The sequence below is a fragment of the Salvelinus alpinus genome, chromosome 18, assembly GCF_045679555.1.
Source record: "Salvelinus alpinus chromosome 18, SLU_Salpinus.1, whole genome shotgun sequence".
NCBI lineage: Eukaryota > Metazoa > Chordata > Actinopteri > Salmoniformes > Salmonidae > Salvelinus > Salvelinus alpinus.
The window spans coordinates 50,326,882-50,350,792 of NC_092103.1; the positions used below are offsets into that span (position 1 = coordinate 50,326,882).

General features: G+C 40.8%; 1 protein-coding gene across 9 annotated transcripts in view; it reads left to right on the forward strand.

Annotated features, from left to right (window-relative positions):
- The first annotated feature begins 2,328 nt into the window (after positions 1-2,328).
- The window catches only part of LOC139544438 (NLR family CARD domain-containing protein 3-like), a 26,313-nt gene continuing 4,730 nt past the window's right edge, over positions 2,329-23,911 (forward strand). The window contains exons 1-11 of one of the 9 annotated variants that reach the window (XM_071351532.1): positions 2,543-2,664; positions 4,304-4,402; positions 4,517-4,623; positions 4,659-5,146; positions 11,371-11,487; positions 13,979-14,095; positions 14,463-14,547; positions 14,677-14,905; positions 15,263-17,033; positions 17,313-17,486; positions 20,988-21,161. In XM_071351532.1, coding sequence (XP_071207633.1) covers positions 4,384-4,402; positions 4,517-4,623; positions 4,659-5,146; positions 11,371-11,487; positions 13,979-14,095; positions 14,463-14,547; positions 14,677-14,905; positions 15,263-17,033; positions 17,313-17,486; positions 20,988-21,161 — 3,281 coding nt within the window. In that variant the 5' untranslated portion in view covers positions 2,543-2,664; positions 4,304-4,383. Of the gene's footprint in view, positions 2,665-4,303; positions 4,403-4,516; positions 5,147-11,370; positions 11,488-13,978; positions 14,096-14,462; positions 14,548-14,676; positions 14,906-15,262; positions 17,034-17,312; positions 17,487-20,987; positions 21,162-23,911 lie in introns of all 9 variants that reach the window. The other 8 variants (XM_071351531.1, XM_071351535.1, XR_011668872.1 and 5 more) reach the window with 8 other exon arrangements.

Consider the following 23,911-nt stretch of genomic DNA (forward strand, 5'->3'; position numbering starts at 1 on the left):
AGAAATATTGAAATCCCCACATACTATAATCAAATCAAATCAAATGTTATTTGTCACATACACATGGTTAGCAGATGTTAATGCGAGTGTAGCGAAATGCTTGTGCTTCTAGTTCCGACAATGCAGTAATAACCAACAAGTAATCTAACCTAACAATTCCACAACTACTACCTTATACACACAAGTGTAAAGGGATAAAGAATATGTACATAAAGATATATGAATGAGTGATGGTACAGAACGGCATAGGCAAGATGCAGTAGATGGTATAGAGTACAGTATATACATATGAGATGAGTAATGTAGGGTATGTAAACATAAAAGTGGCATAGTTTAAAGTGGCTAGTGATACATGTATTACATAAAGATGGCAAGATGCAGTAGAGTACAGTATATACATATACATATGAGATGAGTAATGTAGGGTATATAAACATATTAAGTGGCATAGTTTAAAGTGGCTAGTGATACATTTTTACATACATTTCCATCAATTCCCATTATTAAAGTGGCTGGAGTTGAGTCAGTATGTTGGCTACAGCCACTAAATGTTAGTGGTGGCTGTTTAACAGTCTGATGGCTTTGAGATAGAAGCTGTTTTTCAGTCTCTCGGTCCCTGCTTTGATGCACCTGTACTGACCTCGCCTTCTGGATGATAGCGGGGTGAACAGGCAGTGGCTCGGGTGGTTCTTGTCCTTGATGATCTTTATGGCCTTCCTGTGACATCGGGTGGTGTAGGTGTCCTGGAGGGCAGGTAGTTTGCCCCCGGTGATGCGTTGTGCAGACCTCACTACCCTCTGGAGAGCCTTACGGTTGTGGGCGGAGCAGTTGCCGTACCAGGCGGTGATACAGCCCGACAGGATGCTCTCGATTGTGCATCTACAAGTAAAGCATTAGGGAACTTGGTTAGCCAATGGAGAATACGCTTTTCCAATGGTTCAAGTCATAAATGTTGGTAATAATGATGATGATGTTACAGTTGATGACAAGACAAAGAAAGTGACCAATAGGGTCCCAGTCTGAGTGTAAAATACTTCCATTGAAATGATTCATTAGAGTGGTGACTCCAGCAGAGAGTTCAGAACCAGGAGAGAGACACAAATCATTTCCCCACTGACATCTGAAGAAATTGACGTAAATCTGTTTTAAGCTGTTTGGCAAATAAAAATAAGGCTTTACTCTTTACATGATTTCTTAACCCCCCGGCTTTGAGTGAAACTATAGACAACGACAAGGTGGAATACAGAACAGGAAGTACTACGAGATAAACAACAATAGTAAAAACTCAAGTAAAACTGAGAAGAAACCAGTGCTGGACACCATATAGATTTAAATGATTGAGTGAGAATAGTGAAGCATAACAAAGATAACTGTCAGACCTCCATATAGATTTAAATGATTGAGTGAGAATAGTGGAACATAACAAAGATAACTGTCAGACCAAGAAACAACAAAGAGCTCACTGCCTTTTTACTGCAGGTAAAAACAGCAAAAAGGAGAGAAAAAATAACATCATAAATATACATTACTCCAGTAGTCCTGTGCAGATAGAACAGAAGTTAATTCACCTCAGAGCTGGGAGTGAGATCTGCTCACATCAGAGGTAGATAACTAGGTATGTTGACTATCAGTTACAGTCTGGGAGTGAGATCTGCTCACATCAGAGGTAGATAACTAGGTATGTTGACTATCAGTTACAGTCTGGGAGTGAGATCTGCTCACATCAGAGGTAGATAACTAGGTATGTTGACTAACAGTCTATGACCGTCCTCAAGTAGGATCATCAGCATGTTTCCATTGTCCAAACCTGCCTACACCTTTAACACCAGAGACAACATGATTCATGTTTCCACTGTCCATACCTGCCTACACATTTAACACCAGAGAGATGCTTCCAAGTCACTATTTTTCTGAACTCATAAAATCCTTTACACAATCTGATGGGATGGATGTTCAACCCCATTAAAATGACCATAAGGTCTATATAGAACCTTTAAGTTAAGACCTCACAGATCTGTTCATGGCAAAGCAGTTCAATGAATGATACTAATTGATTCTTAAAGAATATAACTTATAAATCATGAGCCTCATCTTGAGGAGTCACCTGTGACAGTATTCATAAAGAGTAGGAGAGCTGATCTAGGATCAGTTTAGCCTTTTAGATCATAATGAATCAGATTACATGGAGAGGAGGGACCTGATCCTAGATCATAATGAATCAGATTACATGGAGAGGAGGGACCTGATCCTAGATCATAATGAATCAGATTACATGGAGAGGAGGGACCTGATCCTAGATCATAATGAATCAGATTACATGGAGAGGGGGGACCTGATCCTAGATCATAATGAATCAGATTACATGGAGAGGAGGGACCTGATCCTAGATCATAATGAATCAGATTACATGGAGAGGGGGGACCTGATCCTAGATCAGCACTCCAACTCTGGGACACTGCCTGTATGAAACCGAACACATAGTTGTAAAGTCTAGTTACAGCAGGTGTTTACTGCCATCTAGTGGAAGATACCAATAAAACACTTTATTTATCAGGGTGGGGAGACGGCTGAGCTGAAACAGAAAGTAAAGTTGTTATTTTGTTCAGGATCCATTTTGAGACGACAGAGCAGAAAACGCAATATGGAGAGAATAAGAAAGAAGAGGTAAGTATATGTGAACAATAATTTATTCTAAAGGACAGAGTAAGAGAATTAATACATGTAATGAGATATTACTAGTTAGTAGAACTGCTACTTGAGCTGAGTTGCTGACAGACAGCAGTTTTCAAAGTGTAAACTAATCAGTAGGCCGACATGTTATCAGTAAAACGTCTGGTAAAGATGGTGGAGGAGCTTTTCAATTATATGGTTTTATGTTTATCTCAGGGTTCCTCAATCCTTTTGTTCTTACCAGCACTTACAGTTATTAAAGTCCTACAGTAACTCACATTTTGGAGGCAAAAAACACAGCTAAACTTGGTTTCGAGTAAATTATATGTTTATCAAAAATAATGTAAGAGAGATGTCTTGAAGAAACGCGTCTGGGTGTAGAACTCTGTGTCTCAGTGCCCTGCGACAGTGGGAAGTTCGTTTTGCATGTCCCGGTGCTACAGGTGAGGGATATTTATTTATGGACCAATGGAATGGTCTAAAATCTGCATAGTCTGCTCACCCGGGGAGCCGGGCAATGCAAAACTACTTCACCCAGTGACCGTTACTTTATTTCCTGATATGAAATGTAAAGTAACTTTGTAGCCGACGCAGTTCCAGAATGTCTGTTGAATCTCATATGGAACGTTAGAACAGTGGTGGAAACAGAACAGTTCTCCAACTGGAGTAAAAGGAAAGATTCCTTCATAGAACACGACTCAAGTCAAAGTGAAAGTCACCCAGTAAAATACTACTTCAGTAAAAGTCTAGAAGTATTTGGTTTTAAATATACTTAAGTATATAAAAGTAAATGTATTTGCTAAACTATACTTAAAGTAAAGTAGTGATAATTTAAAATTCCTTATACTAAGCAAATCAGACGGCACAATTGTCGTGTTATTTTAATTTACGGATAGCCAGGGTCACACTCCAACACTCAGACATAATTTAAAATCAAAAGCATTTGTGTTTCGTGAGTCTGCCAGATCAGAGGCAGTAGTGATGACCAGGGATGTTCTCTTGATAAGTGTGTGAATTGGACCATTTTCCTGTCCTGCGAAGCATTCAAAATGTAAAGAGTGCTTTTGGGTGTCAGGTAAAATGTATATAGTAAAAAGTACATTATTTTCTTCATGGATGTAGTGAATTAAAAGAGAAAGTTGTTAAAAATATATTTCTCAAAGACTGTTAGTGAATACAAATAATTGTGAGACATGGCCTGGTGTTGCTGTACTGTCTATAACTACCTTAACAAACAGTGACTTATTATTAGTGTAACGACCCTGGGTTTATAAGCGCGGATATTTACTCTGCCGCACAGTCGATAGCGCGCCGGACCTCGGGCTAGAAGGTCGAGGGTTCGAGACCCGCTCCCTGCTGTTTCATTACAGTATTATTATTATTGTTGTTGCTGTACTGTCTAGAACTACCTTAACAAACAGTGACTTATTATTATTATTATTATTGACAGTTACCATGGAGAAGAAATGTCACAACTACATGTTCATGTGATTGCATTAAATCACCTGACTGTTTCTATGTCTGTTAGTAAATGTTTTATTTCTAAGAGATAATGAAGAAATGAGAAGAATTGACATTCAATAATTAGTTGTGACTGTGTTAACCACAACCAACATGCTGGATCTCTGTTTAGGGAACAGTGCTCTAAAATGAGTCTCTCTGTGGAGAGAGAGGAGGGGGGTCCTGCCTCTAAATTGCATCTCTCTGGGGGACATGACACCAAAGCTAAGAGGTGAGATGACAATTTTATGAAGAATTTATTATGTTTATTTCCAAAATAAATAGCTATTTTAAGATGAATGCACTTCCTGTAAATCTCTCTGGATAAGAGCATCTGCTAAATCAGGGGTTCTCAATCCGGGGTCTGTGGAGGTACTGCAGAGGTTCTCAATCCGGGGTCTGTGGAGGTACTGCAGGGGTTCTCAATCCGGGGTCTGTGGAGGTACTGCAGGGGTTCTCAGTCCGGGGTCTGTGGAGGTACTGCAGAGGTTCTCAATCCAGGGTCTGTGGAGGTACTGCAGGGGTTCTCAATCCGGGGTCTGTGGAGGTACTGCAGGGGTTCTCAATCCGGGGTCTGTGGAGGTACTGCAGGGGTTCTCAATCCAGGGTCTGTGGAGGTACTGCAGGGGTTCTCAATCCGGGGTCTGTGGAGGTACTGCAGGGGTTCTCAATCCGGGGTCTGTGGAGGTACTGCAGGGGTTCTCAATCCGGGGTCTGTGGAGGTACTGCAGGGGTTCTCAATCCGGGGTCTGTGGAGGTACTGCAGGGGTTCTCAATCCGGGGTCTGTGGAGGTACTGCAGGGGTTCTCAATCCGGGGTCTGTGGAGGTACTGCAGGGGTTCTCAATCCGGGGTCTGTGGAGGTACTGCAGGGGTTCTCAATCCGGGGTCTGTGGAGGTACTGCAGGGGTTCTCAATCCGGGGACTGTGGAGGTACTGCAGGGGTTCCACGGCACCCTGACTGTACTCGTTGCAATGTAAGACAGTTGATAGAATTTTCACGACACGACCACTTTGCCTGCTCTTAATTATTGCCTAATATAATGGAATGCATATTTTTTTAACCAATTGTGATCGTTGTTACATGCAGAATTTTGACAATATAACCGTTATATCAACACACTCTTCACACCCGTTTAACAACTCTAAATAGCTTTGGCATAGTAGGCATCAAGTCCCTTGCCAATAATGTTGCCTACAACGTTGCATACAATGTTCGTTTTCATCGAACACATATTACGCCCTAGATGCCTTCAATTTCCCAATTTATAGCCACGCCCAAAATAGGTATAAATACCCAAACCACGGGTGAACAATACCCGGCGCAAAAGTCACCTGAAGCGTTACACACGTAACGAATGAAACCATGACAATCAACAATACAGACATGGAGGGAACAGAGGGCTAAATACACATAGTACTAATGAGGAGATGTAAACCAGGTGTGCGGGAAAACAAGACAAAACAAATGGAAAAATTAAGGTAGAGTGGCTAGAAGACGGGTGACGTCGACCGCCGAACGCCGCCCGAACAAGGAGAGGGACTGACTTCGGCGGAAGTCGTGACACCCAGCAGCCCTCCAACAGTCAGATAAATTCCCCCCGTTTTTTCCAACGCCCGGCCCGGGATTCAAACGAGCCACCTTTCGGCCACAAGTCCAACTCCTTAGCCGCTGGGCGAAAACCTGAGTTTTCAGAAATAAGCATGAGTTAATCTGCCAAAATGAAGACTAAATGCTCTGCAGACATACATGGTATCACTTATTATACATAATTATTATACATAAATCATTGTCAAAAAAGCAAGACATACTGTTGCATGGAGGTCTATATCATTTATGGATTGATTATATAGAAATATCAAAACATTATTTTAACTAGTACAAAGCAATTACATGTGGCGCAGGAACCACTGACTCGCTGCATTATTCTATAGTATTATCAAGACACCTGCTGTTAACTCTTAACTACTTAGGACAGCTCACGAGGTGTCCTAAATATCTGCCGACTAGGTGGGACTAGAGACTTCATGCATAGCTTTAATGTATACCCATAAGTGTAAAATGTCTTTATTCTCAGTATTTATACGACCGATTTTCTACTCTGAGACACTTTGTGGATATGGGCCCAGATCTCAACATATTGTTATAAAAAAAACTTAGGATGTTTGTTTTTACATAATAAAACATGAATATTACTTCAGTAACCCACTGTAAAGACTGGGTTTAGTTGATTGTGTTGCACTGCTCATGTCCGCGTTCTGGAACTGCCCGCGTCCACGTACAGAACTGTCCGCATCCCCGTACAGAACTGTCCGTGTCCACGTACGGTGTGGCGCCAAGGATATTGTCCAGAGGTGATCTTGGGGAATAACGACGGAGTTGAAACCCCAAACTTTATTGTTCAATTAGCTTTTTGCTTTACGGTCAGGGACAGTATGAGTCAGATCCTTTTCACTCTCTATCCTTGTTTCATTTTGTGGTTCACCGGATTCGTCATCATCCTGGAGACCAGGGACAGACGAACGACTTGCTAGCTAGTTGGTACATCTAGATAAGCTAGCTAGCTACAATACCAGCAGCATCCTAGTTATCACTAACGTAAACTCACTCACTTTTGTACATCGCCTTGGTCCGTACAATTGACCTTATTTATGCGCCCAAAAAACGTAATTATTCCTAGATCAACTGTAATATCAATACCAATGTACACTAAAACACTAAAAACGAATCCCCTTTCCAACAAAATTAATGACAAGGCCTTCATGATGCCCATCTCTGCATAATTCAAGAAGGCAATGAGCTCCGTCGGGTCTTTTTAAAAATGGCGGGTGGGGAAGCGAAACTATTGTGTGATAGTGAGAAGGAGAGATGCCGTGTGGAAAAACTGCTTTTTTTTTTTACTTCATCTGTCCAACTTAACGCCTCTAAAATGTAAATAAAACACTATAAAGAGTTTATATAATGTGTCATTACATACCTATTTGAAGGTTTGTGTCGAATTTGAATCGGGTTTTTAGGGCGGTGCTAAAGTGATCTTCAGAAGTAAACGTTGTATTTTGAGAGTCATGATCGCTTGCAGTGACGACGCAAAAAATGACTAGGTATCCCCTTACCCCCGTCACTGTCCATTTCTTGTTTTTAAAAGATGAGAGAAGTGCTACACCTGGTGGAGAGAGATTGTAAGACAGAAATAGTTGCTTTATGCGTGCTGTACGTTACGACATGACACGTCACGATGTAACGGAGGGTCAGTTTTTTCAATTTTTCTCCAATACTATAGAGCCATTACCATGTCGATCAACGCTTGAATAGAAACCTAGTTCACACCCCAGATGTTAAAGTCAACACAGTCGCTACAGTCCCATTAGTTTTCTTTGTAGCCTCGTTTGAATGTCGCGGTTGCGCACATTTGTACGGAATGGGGTGAGTTTACGTTACATCATCATCTGTATTTCTTGGGGACCGATGGAGCTCCCCGGTTGTTTCTTCCACCTGTTAAATCCCGTGGAGGGCTTCTCCCTCTCTCGTTGACGGATGCTGGCTACCTCTGTCCGGTTCTCCTCTCTTCACTAGATGGACGGTAACTTTAGTGTTTAACCCCTCTGTGTCCAAGGACCAAACTTTTTAATATTATTTTCGGGGTGCCTCAAGTAGGCTGGACACTAAAAACGAATTCATTGCATCTGCCGTGGAGCCCAGTTTCATAACATTACTTTATGTCCCTAGTTATGAAGTAATTGCTAAAACAACAGACCTTATTTTAGGTCATTTTTCTGGTCATGGTTAACCATGTTTGTTTCCAGAAAAAGGTATACAACCTGAACAAAACGCATGTCCCTCTTCTTCAAGATGTGGCCGATTTAAACAGCATCACCAGATGTCACAAAGTGCTATACGGAAACTCTAACTCTACGTATTACCTATTTTAGCCTTAACCCCTAACCATGTATTATTGCAAGGCAGAACACGTGATAAACAAGCCACATGTGTTTTATTTTTCAAATGTGTTTTGAACTGGGTGACCTGGTAAACTCTATGTTAAAGTCCAGCAATTGGCGTGCGATAAGTGGGGCAGGTTTGAGACTGATCTATGGAATTAACCTTTCAGTGATACCCATCCCGGATCCGGGAGCATCTTCATCAAAAAAGCTGACTAGCATAGCCTAGCCTAACGCGACAGGGATATCATATAATATAATTTCATGAAATCACAAGTCCAATACAGCAAATGAAAGATAAACATCTTGTGAATCCAGCCATCATTTCCGATTTTTAAAATGTTTTACAGCGAAAACACAATATGTATTTATATTAGCTAACCACAATAGCCAAACACACAACGGCATGTTTCCACCATGTTTCCACCGCATAGGTAGCTTTCACAAAACCGACAAAATAGAGATAAAATTAATCACTAACCTTGAACAACTTCATCAGATGACAGTCTTATAACATCATGTTATACAATACATTTATGTTTTGTTCGAAAATGTGCATATTTGAGGTATAAATCATAGTTTTACATTGCAGCCACCATCACAAATAGCACCAAAGCAGCCAGAATAATTACAGAGAGCAATGTGAAATACATAAATACTCATCATAAAACATTTATGAAAAATACATGGTGTACAGCAAATGAAAGATAAACATCTTGTGAATCCAGCCAATATTTCCGATTTTTTAAGTGTTTTACAGCGAAAACACAATATATATTTATATTAGCTCACCACAATAGCCAAACACACAACGCCATTTATTCACCGCAAAGGTAGCTTTCACAAAACCGACAAATAGAGATAAAATTAATCACTAACCTTTGGACAACTTCATCAGATGACAGTCTTATAACATCATGTTATACAATACATTTATGTTTTGTTCGATTATGTGCATATTTAGAGCTGCAAATCGTGGTTATACATTGTGAATACGTAGCAACAATTCACCAAAATCTCCGGAGATATTTTGGACAGTCATCTAATCTAACCAAAGAACTCATCATAAACTTTACATAAAAATACTTGTTGTATGGCAAATGAAAGATACACTGGTTCTTAATGCAACCGCTCTGTTAGATTTTTTAAAATAACTTTACTACAACATACTGAGACAGCGCTCACCTATTCTCCGCCGTGTTGGAGCCAACATATTACACAAAAATACGAAATAACATCATAAATATTCTCTTACTTTTGCTGATCTTCCATCAGAATGTTGTGCAAGGAGTCCTATTTCCAGAATAAATCGTTGTTTGGTTTTAGAATGTCCATTTCTTCTGTCGAATTAGCAACTTTGGCGAGCATTGTCAGGCGAACATGCCCATCAAGTCTTGGCGCTTGGAACAAAAAATTCCAAAATTCCCAATAAACGTCGAATAAACTGGTCAAACTCGGTTGAAAATCCTACTTTATGATGTTCTTCTCATATGAATCCAATAAAATCAGAGCCGGAGTATTTCGTAGTGTATACCGAACGCTTTTCAGAAGACAATGTGAGGTTCCCTTGCGCGCCGTCGAAAACTGACAAAAGACCGGACCTGTGACTCCAAAAGCTCTCATTCGGCCTCACATCAAGCTTGACACCCCATTCAACCTTCTACTGCATGTTGACATCTAGTGGAAGGCGTATGAAGTGCATGCATATCCATAAATAAAAGCCAGTTGAATAGGCAGGCCCTGACACAGAGCCTCGTTTTCAGAATTTTCACTTCCTGTATGGAAGTTTGCTGCCAAATGAGTTCTGTTTTACTCACAGATATAATTCAAACAGTTTTAGAAACTTCAGAGTGTTTTCTATCCAATAGTAATAATAATATGCATATTGTATGATCTAGAACAGAGTACGAGGCCGTTTAATTTGGGCACGATTTTTTCCAAAGGGAAAACAGCGCCCCCCCTATTCACAAGAAGTTTTAACAAGAAAAAAAGCTTTATTTCTCAGCTGCCTCACCAATGTCTGTACGTGAATTAATATATTTTAACTGGTAAATATTTCCAATAGATGGCAGCATAAGATCACGAAGCATTAGTTATCGGCTAACAGCAGCAATATGATTGACATAACATAGCATGCAAACACAGACTATATGTCCCATGATTTTCTAAAATGGTCAGTCATTACTTTACAGTTAACGTTAGCTATGTATCTCGTATTGAGCTAAAAATATGTTTTTCTCGGCTAAAGTAGGGGGAGTGGTGGTGCATCCAGGGAGAACTAAACTGATCTTCTGAAATGTAATTTGTGGTCTTATGCTGCCATCTATTGGAATTATTTAGCAATTGCAGTAGTACTGAATAATGTGTAATTCCTTACTAAAGTAGTAATTACTCAGAATTGCAAATTATAACATTTTCTAGTTCATTTTACCACTTACAACCATAAAATAACCATTTATTACATAACAAACAATGAAACTGACATAAACAAAAACACCATACATTTAGTTATTTATATATATTATATATTTTATATAAACAATTTATTTAGATGGGTGACATTATCTGCCAAAGTAACAGCCCTGTAGACAAAGAAGAGCTCTCCAGTAGGAACCAAAACATTAAAGGCCATTTTTATTAAAAGTGAGGTTACAAAGTTTATCAACGTTCAAAGCAGAATGACATCCCATTGTTCCTCAACTGTAATGTGTGATATACCATTTTCTAGCTCTGAGTCTACTTTTATCCAATGTAAAAAAAAAAAAAAATTCAAATGTTGCTATATAAGACCGAATCGAGCCGGTCGGTCACATTTGACCGTGTGTTAAACCTACCAGTACTACTGATTTCTCTGAGAGTGAGGCAGATATATATTATTACTGTATATAACCTAGCAGTACTACTGTATTCTCTGAGTGAGGCAGATATATATTATTACTGTATAAAACCTAGCAGTACTACTGATTTCTCTGAGGCAGATATATATCATAAAAAAATATCTTGATTATTTGTCTCTCTGAAATGAAAACATCAAGTGATAGATTTTCAACAAATACATGTCTGTCATTGAACAACCCCATGCCATGATTAGATAGTGAAAAAACACACCAATCTCTTTCATAATTTAACTAAACAATATAAGCTAATTTACCAAGGTTTCTGAAATGGATATATAGCGTTTTGTAATGAAACTCTTCTTATATTTCCCCATCTGAGCTCAGAGTAGATGGGAGATGTAATGTTTGTCTCTGTTGTGTTGAAGTCCAATCAAGCAGGAGAGACCAGCCTCCCCTGTACCCAGCTGTGTGTCCATGAAGAGTGACATGTCTATGGTTCAACCTATATTCTTCAGAGAGGGAGACTTTTCTACTGAACAAAGGTAAGAAGAACTCATGGGTCATGGTCAGTGAGTTAATCAACACTGTCTCTAGTCATTTCTCCTCTCCCATTTTCCCATTTATTTTGGTTGTTTTCATAATCCATAGGCTAATCCTTTTGTCCATTTTCATAGTCCTAAAACAATATTAAACAAACACAACATTCCCTGTGTGTGTGTGTGTGTGTGTGTGTGTGTGTGTGTGTGTGTGTGTGTGACAAACAGTGACACATATTATTATTATTATTATTGACAGTTACCATGGAGAAGAGATATCAGTCACAACTACATGTTCATGTGATGCATTAAATCACCTGACTGTTTGGATGTGTCTGTTAGTAAATGTTTTATTTCTAAGAGATAATTAATTAAACTTCTCTGCGCTACGCATTCCTTTTACGGGATCACTTTCCTAAACAACCGCTAGAATTGCAGGGCGCCAAATGCATAAATATCACAAAAAATATTTATAATCATGCAATCACAAGTGAAATATACCAAAACACAGCTTAGCTTGTTGTTAATCCACCTATCGTGTCAGAGTTTGAAAATATATTTTACAGCGAAAGAAATCCAAGCTTTTGTGAGTGTAGCTTTCAATGCTACAACAGCTTAGCCTTATATTAGCTTGGTTAGCTTGGTCACGAAAGTAAGAAAAGCAATAAAATGAATCGCTTACCTTTGATAATCTTCGGATGTTTCCACTCACGAGACTCCCAGTTACACAACAAATCTTCTTTTTGTTTGATAAATATTACTTTTATCACAAAAAAACGCCATTTGGGTTGCGCATTATGCTCAGAAAATCAAAGCCGTGTTCCGTTCGACAAATTCCAAAAAGTATCCGTAATGGTCGTAGAAACATGTCAAATGTTTTTTATAATCAATCCTCAGGTTGTCTTTAACAAACATAATCGCCTCCCGGGTGGCGCAGTGGTCTAGGGCACTGCATTACAGCGCTAGCTGTGCCACCAGAGACTGGGTTCGCGCCCAGGCTCTGTCGCAGCCGGCCGCGACCGGGAGGTCCGTGGGGCGACGCACAATTGGCCTAGCGTCGTCCGGGTTAGGGAGGGTTTGGCCGTTAGGGATATCCTTGTCTCATCGCGCACCAGCGACTCCTGTGGCGGGCCGGGCGCAGTGCGCGCTAACCGAGGGGGCCAGGTGCACGGTGTTTCCTCCGACACATTGGTGCGGCTGGCTTCCGGGTTGGAGGCGCACTGTGTTAAGAAGTAGTGCGGCTAGGTTGGGTTGTGTTTTGGAGGACGCATGGCTTTCGACCTTCGTCTCTCCCGAGCCCGTACGGGAGTTGTAGCGATGAGACAAGATAGTAATTACTAACAATTGGATACCACGAGATTGGGGAGAAAAAAAAAGAAGAAAAAACCCCCCCAAACATAATCGATAATATTTCAACCGGAGCATAACCTATTCAATAAGAGACAAACGGAAAATGGTGAGCTCCTCCCGCAGGAAATATTCGGAGGACACTTGACTAGTTTTGAAAAAACTTGTTCATTTTTCAAGATAAAAGAATGAGACTATGTCTAAAGCCTGGTCACAGCCTGAGGAAGCCATTGGAAAAGGAATCTGGTTGATACCCCTTTAAATGGAGGTTAGACGGGCCAGGGAACACAGATTTTAAAAAATATATATATCACTTCCGGGTTACATTTTCTCAGGTTTTCGCTTGCACAATAAGTATTGTTATTCTCACAGACAATATTTTGACAGTTTTGGAAACTTTGGATTGTTTTCTATCCTAATCTGTAAATTATATGCATATTCTACGATCTGGGCCAGAGAAATGTCCGTTTACGTTGGGCACGTTATTTAAAAAAATAAAATAATAATCTGACCCCTAGCGCTAAGAAGTTAATGAAAGAGAACAATTAACATTCAATAATTAGTTGTCACTGTGTTAACCACAACCAACATGCTGGATCTCTGTTTAGTTGTCCAAGTTTCATCGCTATCGGGATATATATTATTACTGTGTAAAACCTAGCAGTACTACTGATTTCTCTGAGAGGCAGATATATATTATTACTGTGTAAAACCTAGCAGTACTACTGATTTCTCTGAGATTGAGGCAGATATATATTATTACTGTGTAAAACCTAGCAGTACTACTGATTTCTCTGAGAGTGAGGTAGTTATATATTATTACTGTATAAAACCTAGCAGTACTACTGATTTCTCTGAGGCAGATATATATCATTAAAAAAAAATATCTTGATTATTTGTCTCTCTGAAATGAAAACATCAAGTGATAGATTTTCAACAAATACATGTCTGTCATTGAACAACCCCATGTCATGATTAGATAGTGAAAAAACACACCAATCTCTTTCATAATTTAACTAAACAATAAAAGCTAATTTACCAAGGTTTCTGAAATGGATATATAGCGTTTTGTAATGAAACTCTTCTTATATTTCCCCATCTGAGCTCAGAGTAGATGGGAGATGTAATGTTTGTCTCTGTTGTGTTGAAGTCCAATCAAGCAGGAGAGACCAGCCTCCCCTGTATCCAGCTGTGTGTCCATGAAGAGTGACATGTCTATGGTTCAACCTATATTCTTCAGAGAGGGAGACTTTTCTACTGAACAAAGGTAAGAAGAACTCATGGGTCATGGTCAGTGAGTTAATCAACACTGTCTCTAGTCATTTCTCCTCTCCCATTTTCCCATTTATTTTGGTTGTTTTCATAATCCATAGGCTAATCCTTTTGTCCATTTTCATAGTCCTAAAACAATATTAAACAAACACAACATTCCCTCCCTCCCTGTGTGTGTGTGTGTGTGTGTGTGTGTGTGTGTGTGTGTGTGTGTGTGTGTGTGTGTGTGTGTGTGTGTGTGTGTGTGTGTGTGTGTGTGTGTGTGTGTGTGTGTGTGTGTGTGTGTGTGTGTGTGTGTGTGTGTGTGTGTGTGCGTGTGTACTCCCTGGATGAGGAGATGTAATCTCATGTTTTTTCCACAGAAACCAACAGGAGAGATCAGAGTCAGAGATTCTCAGTGGGCAGTCTTCCCAGAGTCATCAAACAGACCTGGCCTCCATATTCAGTGTATGTGGTCCTGTTATGTACATTTGTTTTTGTTTACCTCAAGTAAAGTTGATCTGTCAATCATTCATTAATGTGTTAATGAGAAAGCATTTCTTCTCTTGCTTAACTTATTTACTTTATTTATTTCAGTTGCTTGAAGAGAAAATTATGACATTTGTGAAGAACGAGCTGAAGATGTTCAAGAGGATTCTTAGTCCAGAACTCCCAGAAGGCTTTGAGAGTCAGAAGCAGGATAAGGAAGTGGTGGATGCTGAAGATGAGAAGCAGGAGAGCAGTGCCAGAGAGGGGGCTCTGAAGATCACACTGCACGTCCTGAGGAAAATGAACCAGAAGGAGCTTGCTGACACACTGGAGAAATGTAAGACCTGTCTGCCTCATGTTGAATTTAAAAGCTGTAGCTAAAGTACAGCTAAAGTAGCTGTGTAACTCAATGATATTGTATCAGCCTTAACACAACACCTAGTGACCTCATCAAGTAGCAGCAGGGATGTGGTGATTAATTTAGAGAGAGGAGAGACAACATTAATAATACCATCAATAATACCAATAATATTATAATCAGTCACACCAGTCTGTAATACATTATGAAAACATTTATACATTTATACATTCAGTTAAGAGGATAAATTATCATAATTTAAATCTTTATAACAGTCCTACAATACTGTAGGCTTTAAAACAGACGTAATATTAATATCCTCTGTGTTATTTCTAGGTTCAGATGAGCTTGCTGTGATTTGCCAACGTGAACTCAAATCTAATCTAAAGAAGAAGTTTCAATGTGTATTTGAGGGGATCGCTAAACAAGGAAACCCAACACTTCTCAATAAGATCTACACAGAGCTCTACATCACAGAGGGTGGAACAGGAGAGGTCAATGATGAACATGAGCTGAGACAGATTGAGACAACAACCAGGAAACAAGCAAGACCAGAGACTGCAGTCAAATGTAACGACATCTTCAAACCCTTACCTGGACAAGACAAACTTATCAGAACTGTGCTGACAAAGGGAGTCGCTGGCATTGGAAAAACAGTCTCTGTGCAGAAGTTCATTCTGAACTGGGCTGAAGGAAAAGCAAATCAGGATGTCCAATTTGTATTTTCATTCCCTTTTCGGGAGCTGAATTTGATGAAAGAGGACAAACACACTTTGATTGAACTTCTCAATCACTTCTCAATGGAAACCAAACAATCAGGAATCTCCAACTACGACAAGTACAAAGTTCTGTTCATCTTTGATGGTCTGGATGAGTGCCGACTGCCCCTAGACTTCAAGAATAACAAGATCTGTTGGGACGTCACAGAGTCAACCTCAGTGGATGTTCTGCTGACAAATCTCATCAAGGGACATCTGCTTCCCTCTGCTCTCATCTGGATAACTACCCGACCTGCAGCAGCCAATAAGATCCCTTCAGGGTGTGTTGACCAGGTGACAGAGGTACGAGGGTTCAATGACCCACAGAAGGAGGAGTACTTCAGCAAGAGATTCAGTGATGAGGACCTGGCCAGCAGAATCATCTCACACATCAAGACATCAAGGAGCCTCCACATCATGTGCCACATTCCAGTCTTCTGTTGGATTTCTGCAACAGTCCTTGAACACATGCTGAAACATAAGAGAGAAGAGATGCCCAAGACTCTGACTGAGATGTACACACACCTTGTGGTGTTTCATACCAAACAGAAGAGTGAAAAGTATCTTGGGAAAGAAGAGATAGGTCCACACTGGAATAAAGAGAGCATTCTGTCACTGGGAAAACTGGCTTTTCAACAGCTTGTGAAGGGCAATCTGATTTTCTATGAAGAAGACCTGAAAGAGGCTGGTATTGATGTCAATGAAGCCTTAGTGTACTCAGGATTGTGCACACAGCTCTTTAAAGAGGAATGTGGGCTGTACCAGGACAAGGTGTACTGCTTTGTGCATCTGAGCATTCAGGAGTTTCTGGCTGCTGTATATGTGTTCCTCTCATTCATCAACAACAATGAGAATCTTATGGACAAACTGCAAACAAAAGACGAGCCTGAAGTTACTGTCTACAAGAGTGCTGTGGATAAAGCCTTACAAAGTGAGACGGGAAACCTGGACCTTTTCCTCCGCTTCCTTCTGGGCCTCTCACTGGAGTCCAATCAGAAGCACTTACGAGGTCTACTGACAAAGACAAGAAGCAGCTCACAGAGCCATGAAGAGACAGTCAAGTACATCAAGGAGAATATCAGGGAGAATCCCTCTCCAGAGAGGTGCATCAATATGTTCCACTGTCTGAATGAACTGAATGACCATTCTCTAGTGGAGGAGATCCAAAGCTACCTGAGATCAGGAAGTCTCTCTACAGACAACCTGTCACCTGCACAGTGGTCAGCTCTGGTCTTTGTGTTGCTGACTTCAGAAAAGGAGCTGGATGTGTTTGACCTGAAGAAATACTCCAGATCAGAGGAGGGCCTTCTGAGGCTGCTGCCAGTGGTCAAAGCCTCCAGAGCTGTTCTGTGAGTACATCACGTTTTAAGAACTAATCATCAGGAAGAAATATTCAGTTTAGAGACAAATATGTATTATAATATGTGTATAATATTATATTGAAAAACATATTGAATAAATGGATTGATTTTCACATTAGTATAACATTATGACCATACAAATCTAGGAGACAGAAGATGAATCTAAATGTTGTTTGGGAGAATATACCAAATGCATCTGCCATTGTCCTTCTACTCTACTCATTTAATTAACAGTGTATTTGTGAAATCATGATGATCTCTTTGCAGGCTGTCAGGCTGTGGAGTCACAGAGGAAGGCTGTGCTTCTCTGGTCTCAGCTCTGAAGTCAAACCCCTCACACCTGAGAGAGCTGGATCTGAGCTACAATGACCTGAAGGATTCAGGAGTGAAGCTGCTCTCTGCTGGACTGGGGAATCCCCACTGTAAACTGGAGACTCTGAGGTCAGTATTCCTGTAGTTGGTCAACAAGTGATAACTGTTCACCAGATCCACATGTATTTACCAGACACACATAGTCCACACCATATGTGTTTGGACAGTGAAGCTTACAGTTTTAAATGTGGTGCTGTGCTCCAGCATTTTGGATTTAAGATGGAATGTTTAATGTTAGGCGACAGTACAGAATGTCACCTTTTATTTAAAGGTAATAATACATGTATATTTTACCGTTTAGAAATGAAAGCACTTCTTCTGAGATCCCTAAAGATTGGAAATCTGCCGCAGTCATCCCCCTCTTCAAAGGGGGTGACTCTCTAGACCCAAACTGTTACAGACCTATATCTATCCTGCCCTGCCTCTCTAAAATCTTCGAAAGCCAAGTTAATAAACAGATCACTGACCATTTCGAATCCCACCGTACCTTCTCCGCTGTGCAATCCGGTTTCTGAGCTGGTCGCGGGTGCACCTCAGCCACGCTCAAGGTACTAAACGATATCATAACCGCCATCGATAAAAGACTGTGCAGCCGTCTTCATCGACCTGGCCAAGGCTTAGGACTCTGTCAATCACCGTATTCTTATCGGCAGACTCAACAGCCTTGGTTTCTCAGATGACTGCCTCGCCTGGTTTACCAACTACTTCTCAGATAGAGTTCAGTGTGTCTAATCGGAGGGCCTGTTGTCCGGACCTCTGGCTGTCTCTATACGGGTGCCACAGGGTTCAATTCTTGTGCCGACTCTCTTCTCTGTATACATCAATGATGTCGCTCCTGCTGTGGGTGATTCCCTGATCCATCTCTACGCAGACGACACCATTCTGTATACTTCTGGCCCTTCTTTGGACACTGTGTTAACTAACCTCCAGACAAGCTTCAATGCCATACAACTCTCCTTCTGTGGCCTCCAACTACTCTTAAACGCTAGTAAAACCAAATGCATGCTTTTTAACCATTAGCTGCCTGCACCCGCCCGCCCGACTAGCATCACTACCCTGGACGGCTCTGGCCTAGAATATGTGGACAACTACAAATACCTAGGTGTCTGACTAGACTGTAAACTCTCCTTCCAGACTCATATTAAACATCTCCAATCCAAAATCAAATCTAGGACCGGCTTTCTATTCCGCAACAAAGCCTCCTTCACTCACGCCGCCAAACTTGCCCTCGTAAATCTGACTATCCTACCGATCCTCGAGTTTGGCGATGTCATTTACAAAATAGCTTCCAATACTCTACTCAGGAAACTGGATTCAGTCTATCTGTCACGGTTGTCGTAAGAATTGGACCAAGGCACAGCGGATGTTGAGTTCCACATATTTATTACAAAGTGAAACTTTTTGCAAAAACCAATAAATCAATAAACGAACAACGAATCGTGACTATGTGGTGCACATGTACAAACACAAAACATTATCCCACAAACACAGGTGGGAAAAATAGCTACTTAAATATGATCCCCAATTAGAGACAACGATTACCAGCTGCCTCTAATTGGGAATCAAACCAAAACACCAATATAGAAATGTTAAACTAGAACACCCCCTCGTCACGCCCTGACCTACTACACCATAGAGAAACAAGGGCTCTCTATGGTCAGGGCTTGACAGTACCCCCCCAAAGGGGCGGACTCCGGCCGCAAAACCTGAAACCAAATGGGAGGGTATGGGGGGGTGACTAGTGTCGGTGGCGGCTCCGGTGCGGGTCGTAGCCCCCCCACAGACCCCGGATCCGACCATGGCGCCGGGCTGAATGACGTGCCTAGACTGGCCATCGGCGCAGAGGAAGGCTCCGGCTCAGGAGCGGGAGTGGATGCCGTGTTTGGACTGGACACCGGCACAGAAGAATGCTCCGGCCTTGGAACTGGACTGGACGCCTTGCTTGGAAGCTCCAGACCGTTGACCCTCGCTGGAGGTTCCGGACCGTGGACCGTTGCAGGAGGTTCCAGACCCTGGACCGTCGCAGGAGGTTCTGGACTGTGGACCGTCGCAGGAGGTTCTGGACTGTGGACCGTCGCAGGAGGTTCTGGACTGTGGACCGTCGCAGGAGGTTCTGGACTGTGGACCGTCGCAGGAGGTTCTGGACTATGAATGCGCACTGGAGGCCTAGTGCGGGGAGCAGGCACAGGACGTACCGGACTGTGGACATGCACTTCAGGGCGAGTGCGAGGAGATACAAAGGACGTATCGGACTGGGGAGGCGCACAGGAGGCCTGATGCATGGGGTCGGCACAGGTTTCACCGGACTGGTGACACGCACTTCAGGGCGAATGCGTGGAGGAAAAATAAAAATAAATGTGTCTAGCTCTTCCATTTGAAGAAGTCTTAATTATTTGGACAAAATCATTTAGTCCAAAGTTTAGTGTTTGGTCCAATTTTCTTTGCCTGCAGTGATTAGATCAAGCTTGTAAATCTACAAACTTGTTGAATACATTTGCAGTTTGTTTTGGTTGTGTATTAGATTATGTTTTTCCTAAAAGAAACTGAGTGGTGAATAATGTCCTGTCATTTTGGAGTCACTTCACTTGTATTGTCAATAAGAATAGAAGATGTTTCTGACCACTTCTACATTCATGTGGATGCTACCATGATTATGAATAATCACGAATGAATCGTGATTAAAGATGAATGAGAAAGTTACAGAGGCACAAAGATCAGAATAAATGCTAACCTCTCCTGTTATTTGTAATGGTGAGAGGTTAGCATGTTTTGTTGTAGCCTCTGTTATCGGTAATGGTGAGAGGTTAGCATGTTTTGTTGTAGCCTCTGTAACTTTCTTATTAATTATTATTCATGATTCATTCATGATTTGTATTAATATTGGCAGAAAATTACTCCAGTCATCATCCACCATTCAGTAGCTATTGGGAAAAACATAACCCAAAACACAACCAAAACAAACCCAAAACACAACCAAAACAAACCCAAAACATAACCAAAACACAACCAAAACAAACCCAAAACACAACCAAAACAAACTGAAAATGCAATCAACAAGTATACACTGTAAGTAAATTGCTCAGAATATTTAATGACTTCTTCAAATAGGGGGACTAGATACATAAAGTGCTTTTATTTCTAAATGGTGAAACAGATCTGTATTAAAATACCCTCAAATTAAAGGTGACATTATATTCTGTCAACTCATATAAAATATTTGATCTCAAATCCAAACTGCTGGAGTATAGAGCCACATTTAAAATGTTAGCTTCACTGTCAAAATAGATATGTTGTGGACTGTTTACTCAATCTAAATCTGATACCTCACTGTCTGTCTTTTGACTGATACTGCTTTTTAAACTGGTCTGGTCAGTCTACTCAAATATTCGTACTATACATTTTTTAGTAATATTATGATAATTTATAATAATGACACATACATTAATTTATGAATACATTTTGCAGGTTTCAGGACACTGATGTATCTGAATATGTTGAAAAAATATACTTCAATTTTTTTCAACACCAAAGAATAGCATTGTGGTTATAATATAATTTGACTCTTTACAGGCTGTCAGGCTGTCTAGTCACAGAGGAAGGCTGTGATTCTCTGGTCTCAGCTCTGAAGTCAAACCCCTCACACCTGAGAGAGCTGGACCTGAGTAACAATGACCTGAAGGATTCAGGAGTGAAGCTTCTCTCTGCTGGACTGGGGAATCCGCACTGTAAACTGGAGACTCTGAGGTCAGTATTCCTGTAGTTGGTCAACAAGTGATAACTGTTCACCAGATCCACATGTGTTTACCAGACACACATAGTCCACAGCATATGTGTTTGGACAGTGAAGCTTACAGTTTTACATTTGGTGTTATGCTCCAGCATTTTGGATTTAAGATGTTTCATAGTAGGTGACAGTACAGAATGTCACCTTTTATTTAAAGGTATTAATACATATATATTTTACCGTTTAGAAATGAAAGCACTTTGTCTGAGATCCCTAAAGATTGGAAATCTGCCGCAGTCATCCCCCTCATCAAAGGGGGTGACTCTCTAGACCCAAACTGTTATGGAACTATATCCATCCTGCCCTGCCTCTCTAAAGTCTTCGAAAGCCTAGTTAATAAACAGATCACTGACCATTTCGAATCCCACCGTACCTTCTCCGCTGTGCAATCCGGTTTCTGAGCTGGTCACGGGTGCACCTCAGCCACGCTCAAGGTACTAAACGATATCATAACCACCATCGATAAAAGACAGTACTGTGCAGCCGTCTTCATCGACCTGGCCAAGGCTTAGGACTCTGTCAATCACTGTATTCTTATCGGCAGACTCAACAGCCTTGGTTTCTCAGATGACTGCCTCGCCTGGTTCACCAACTACTTCTCAGACAGAGTTCAGTGTGTCTAATCGGAGGGCCTGTTGTCCGGACCTCTGGTGGTCTCTATGGGGGTGCCACAGGGTTCAATTCTCAGTGCCGACTCTCTTCTCTGTATACATCAATGATGTCGCTCTTGCTGCTGGTGATTCTCTGATCCACCTCTACGCAGACAACACCATTCTGTATACATCTGGCCCTTCTTTGGACACTGTGTTAACTTCTCTGTGCTACGCATCCCTTTTACGGGATCACTTTCCTAAACAACCGCTAGAATTGCAGGGCGCCAAATGCATAAATATACTAAAATTATTTATAATCATGCAATCACAAGTGAAATATATCAAAACACAGCTTAGCTTGTTGTTAATCCACCTATCGTGTCAGATTTTGAAAATATATTTTACAGCGAAAGAAATCCAAGCTTGTGTGAGTGTAGCTTTCAATGCTACAACAGCTAGCCCCAAATTAGCATGGTCACGAAAGTCATAAAAGCAATAAAATGAATCGCTTACCTTTGATAATCTTCAGATGTTTGCACTCACGAGACTCCCAGTTACAAAATAAATGTTATTTTTGTTTGATAAATATTACTTTTATAACAAAAAAACGGCATTTGGGTTGCGCGTTATGTTGAGAAAAAAAAAGCCAAATTCCCAAAAGTATCAGAAATGGTCGTAGAAACATTTCAAATGTTTTTTATAATCAATCCTCAGGTTGTCTTTAACAAACATAATCGATAATATTTCAACCGGTGCATAACATATTCAATAAGAGACAAACGGAAAATGGTGAGCTCCTCCCGCACGCGCAGGAAATATTCCGAGGACACTTGACTAGTTTTAAAAGAACTCGTTCATTTTTCAAAATAAAAGCCTGAAACTATGTCTAAAGCCTGGTCACAGCCTGAGGAAGCCATTGGAAAATGAATCTGGTTGATACCCCTTTAAATGGAGGTTAGACGGGCCAGTGAACACAGATATTTTTTTTAAAATCACTTCCGGGTTACATTTTCTCAGGTTTTCGCTTGCAGAATAAGTATTCTTATTCTCACAGACAATATTTTGACAGTTTTGGAATCTTTGGAGTGTTTTCTATCCTAATCTGTAAATTATATGCATATTCTACGATCTGGACCAGAGAAAATGTCCGTTTACGTTGGGCACGTTATTTAAAAAAACAAACAAATTCTGTTAACTAAAGTTAACCTCCAAACAAGCTTCAATGCCATACAACTCTCCTTCTGTGGCCTCCAACTACTCTTAAACGCTGGTAAAACCAAATGCATGCTTTTCAACCATTCGCTGCCTGCACCCGCCCGCCCGACTAGCATTCTACCCTGGACGGCTCTGACCTAGAATATGTGGACAACTACAAATACCTAGGTGTCTGACTAGACTGTAAACTCTCCTTCCAGACTCATATTAAACATCTCCAATCCAAAATCAAATCTAGAATCGACTTTCTATTCCGCGACAAAGCCTCCTTCACTCACGTCGCCAAACTTGCCCTCGTATATCTGACTATCCTACCGATCCTCGAGTTTGGCGATGTCATTTACAAAATAGCTTCCAATCCTCTACTCAGCAAACTGGATTCAGTCTATCTGTCACGGTTGTCGTAAGAACGGGACCAAGGCACAGCGGATGTGAGTTCCACATATTTATTATAAAGTGAAACTTTAAGCAAAGCAAATAAATCAATAAACGAACAATGAAACATGACTACACGGCCCATCAGTAAATAGCCCACCCAATCTACCTCCCTGATCCACATATTGTTTTTATTTACTTTTCTGCTCTTCTGCACACCAGTATCTCTACTTGCACATCATCATCTGCTCATTTATCACTCCAGTGTTAATCTGCTAAATTGTAATTATTTCTCTACTATGGCCTATTTATTGCCTTACCTCCTCACGTCATTTGCACACACTGTATATAGACTTTCTTTTTTATATTGTGTTATTGACTGTACGCTTGTTTATTCCATGTGTAACTCTGTGTTGTTGTCTGTGTCACACTGCTGTGCTTTATCTTGGCCAGGTCGCAGTTGTAAATGAGAACTTGTTCTCAACTGGCCTACCTGGTTAAATAAAGGTGAAAAAATTAATAAATAA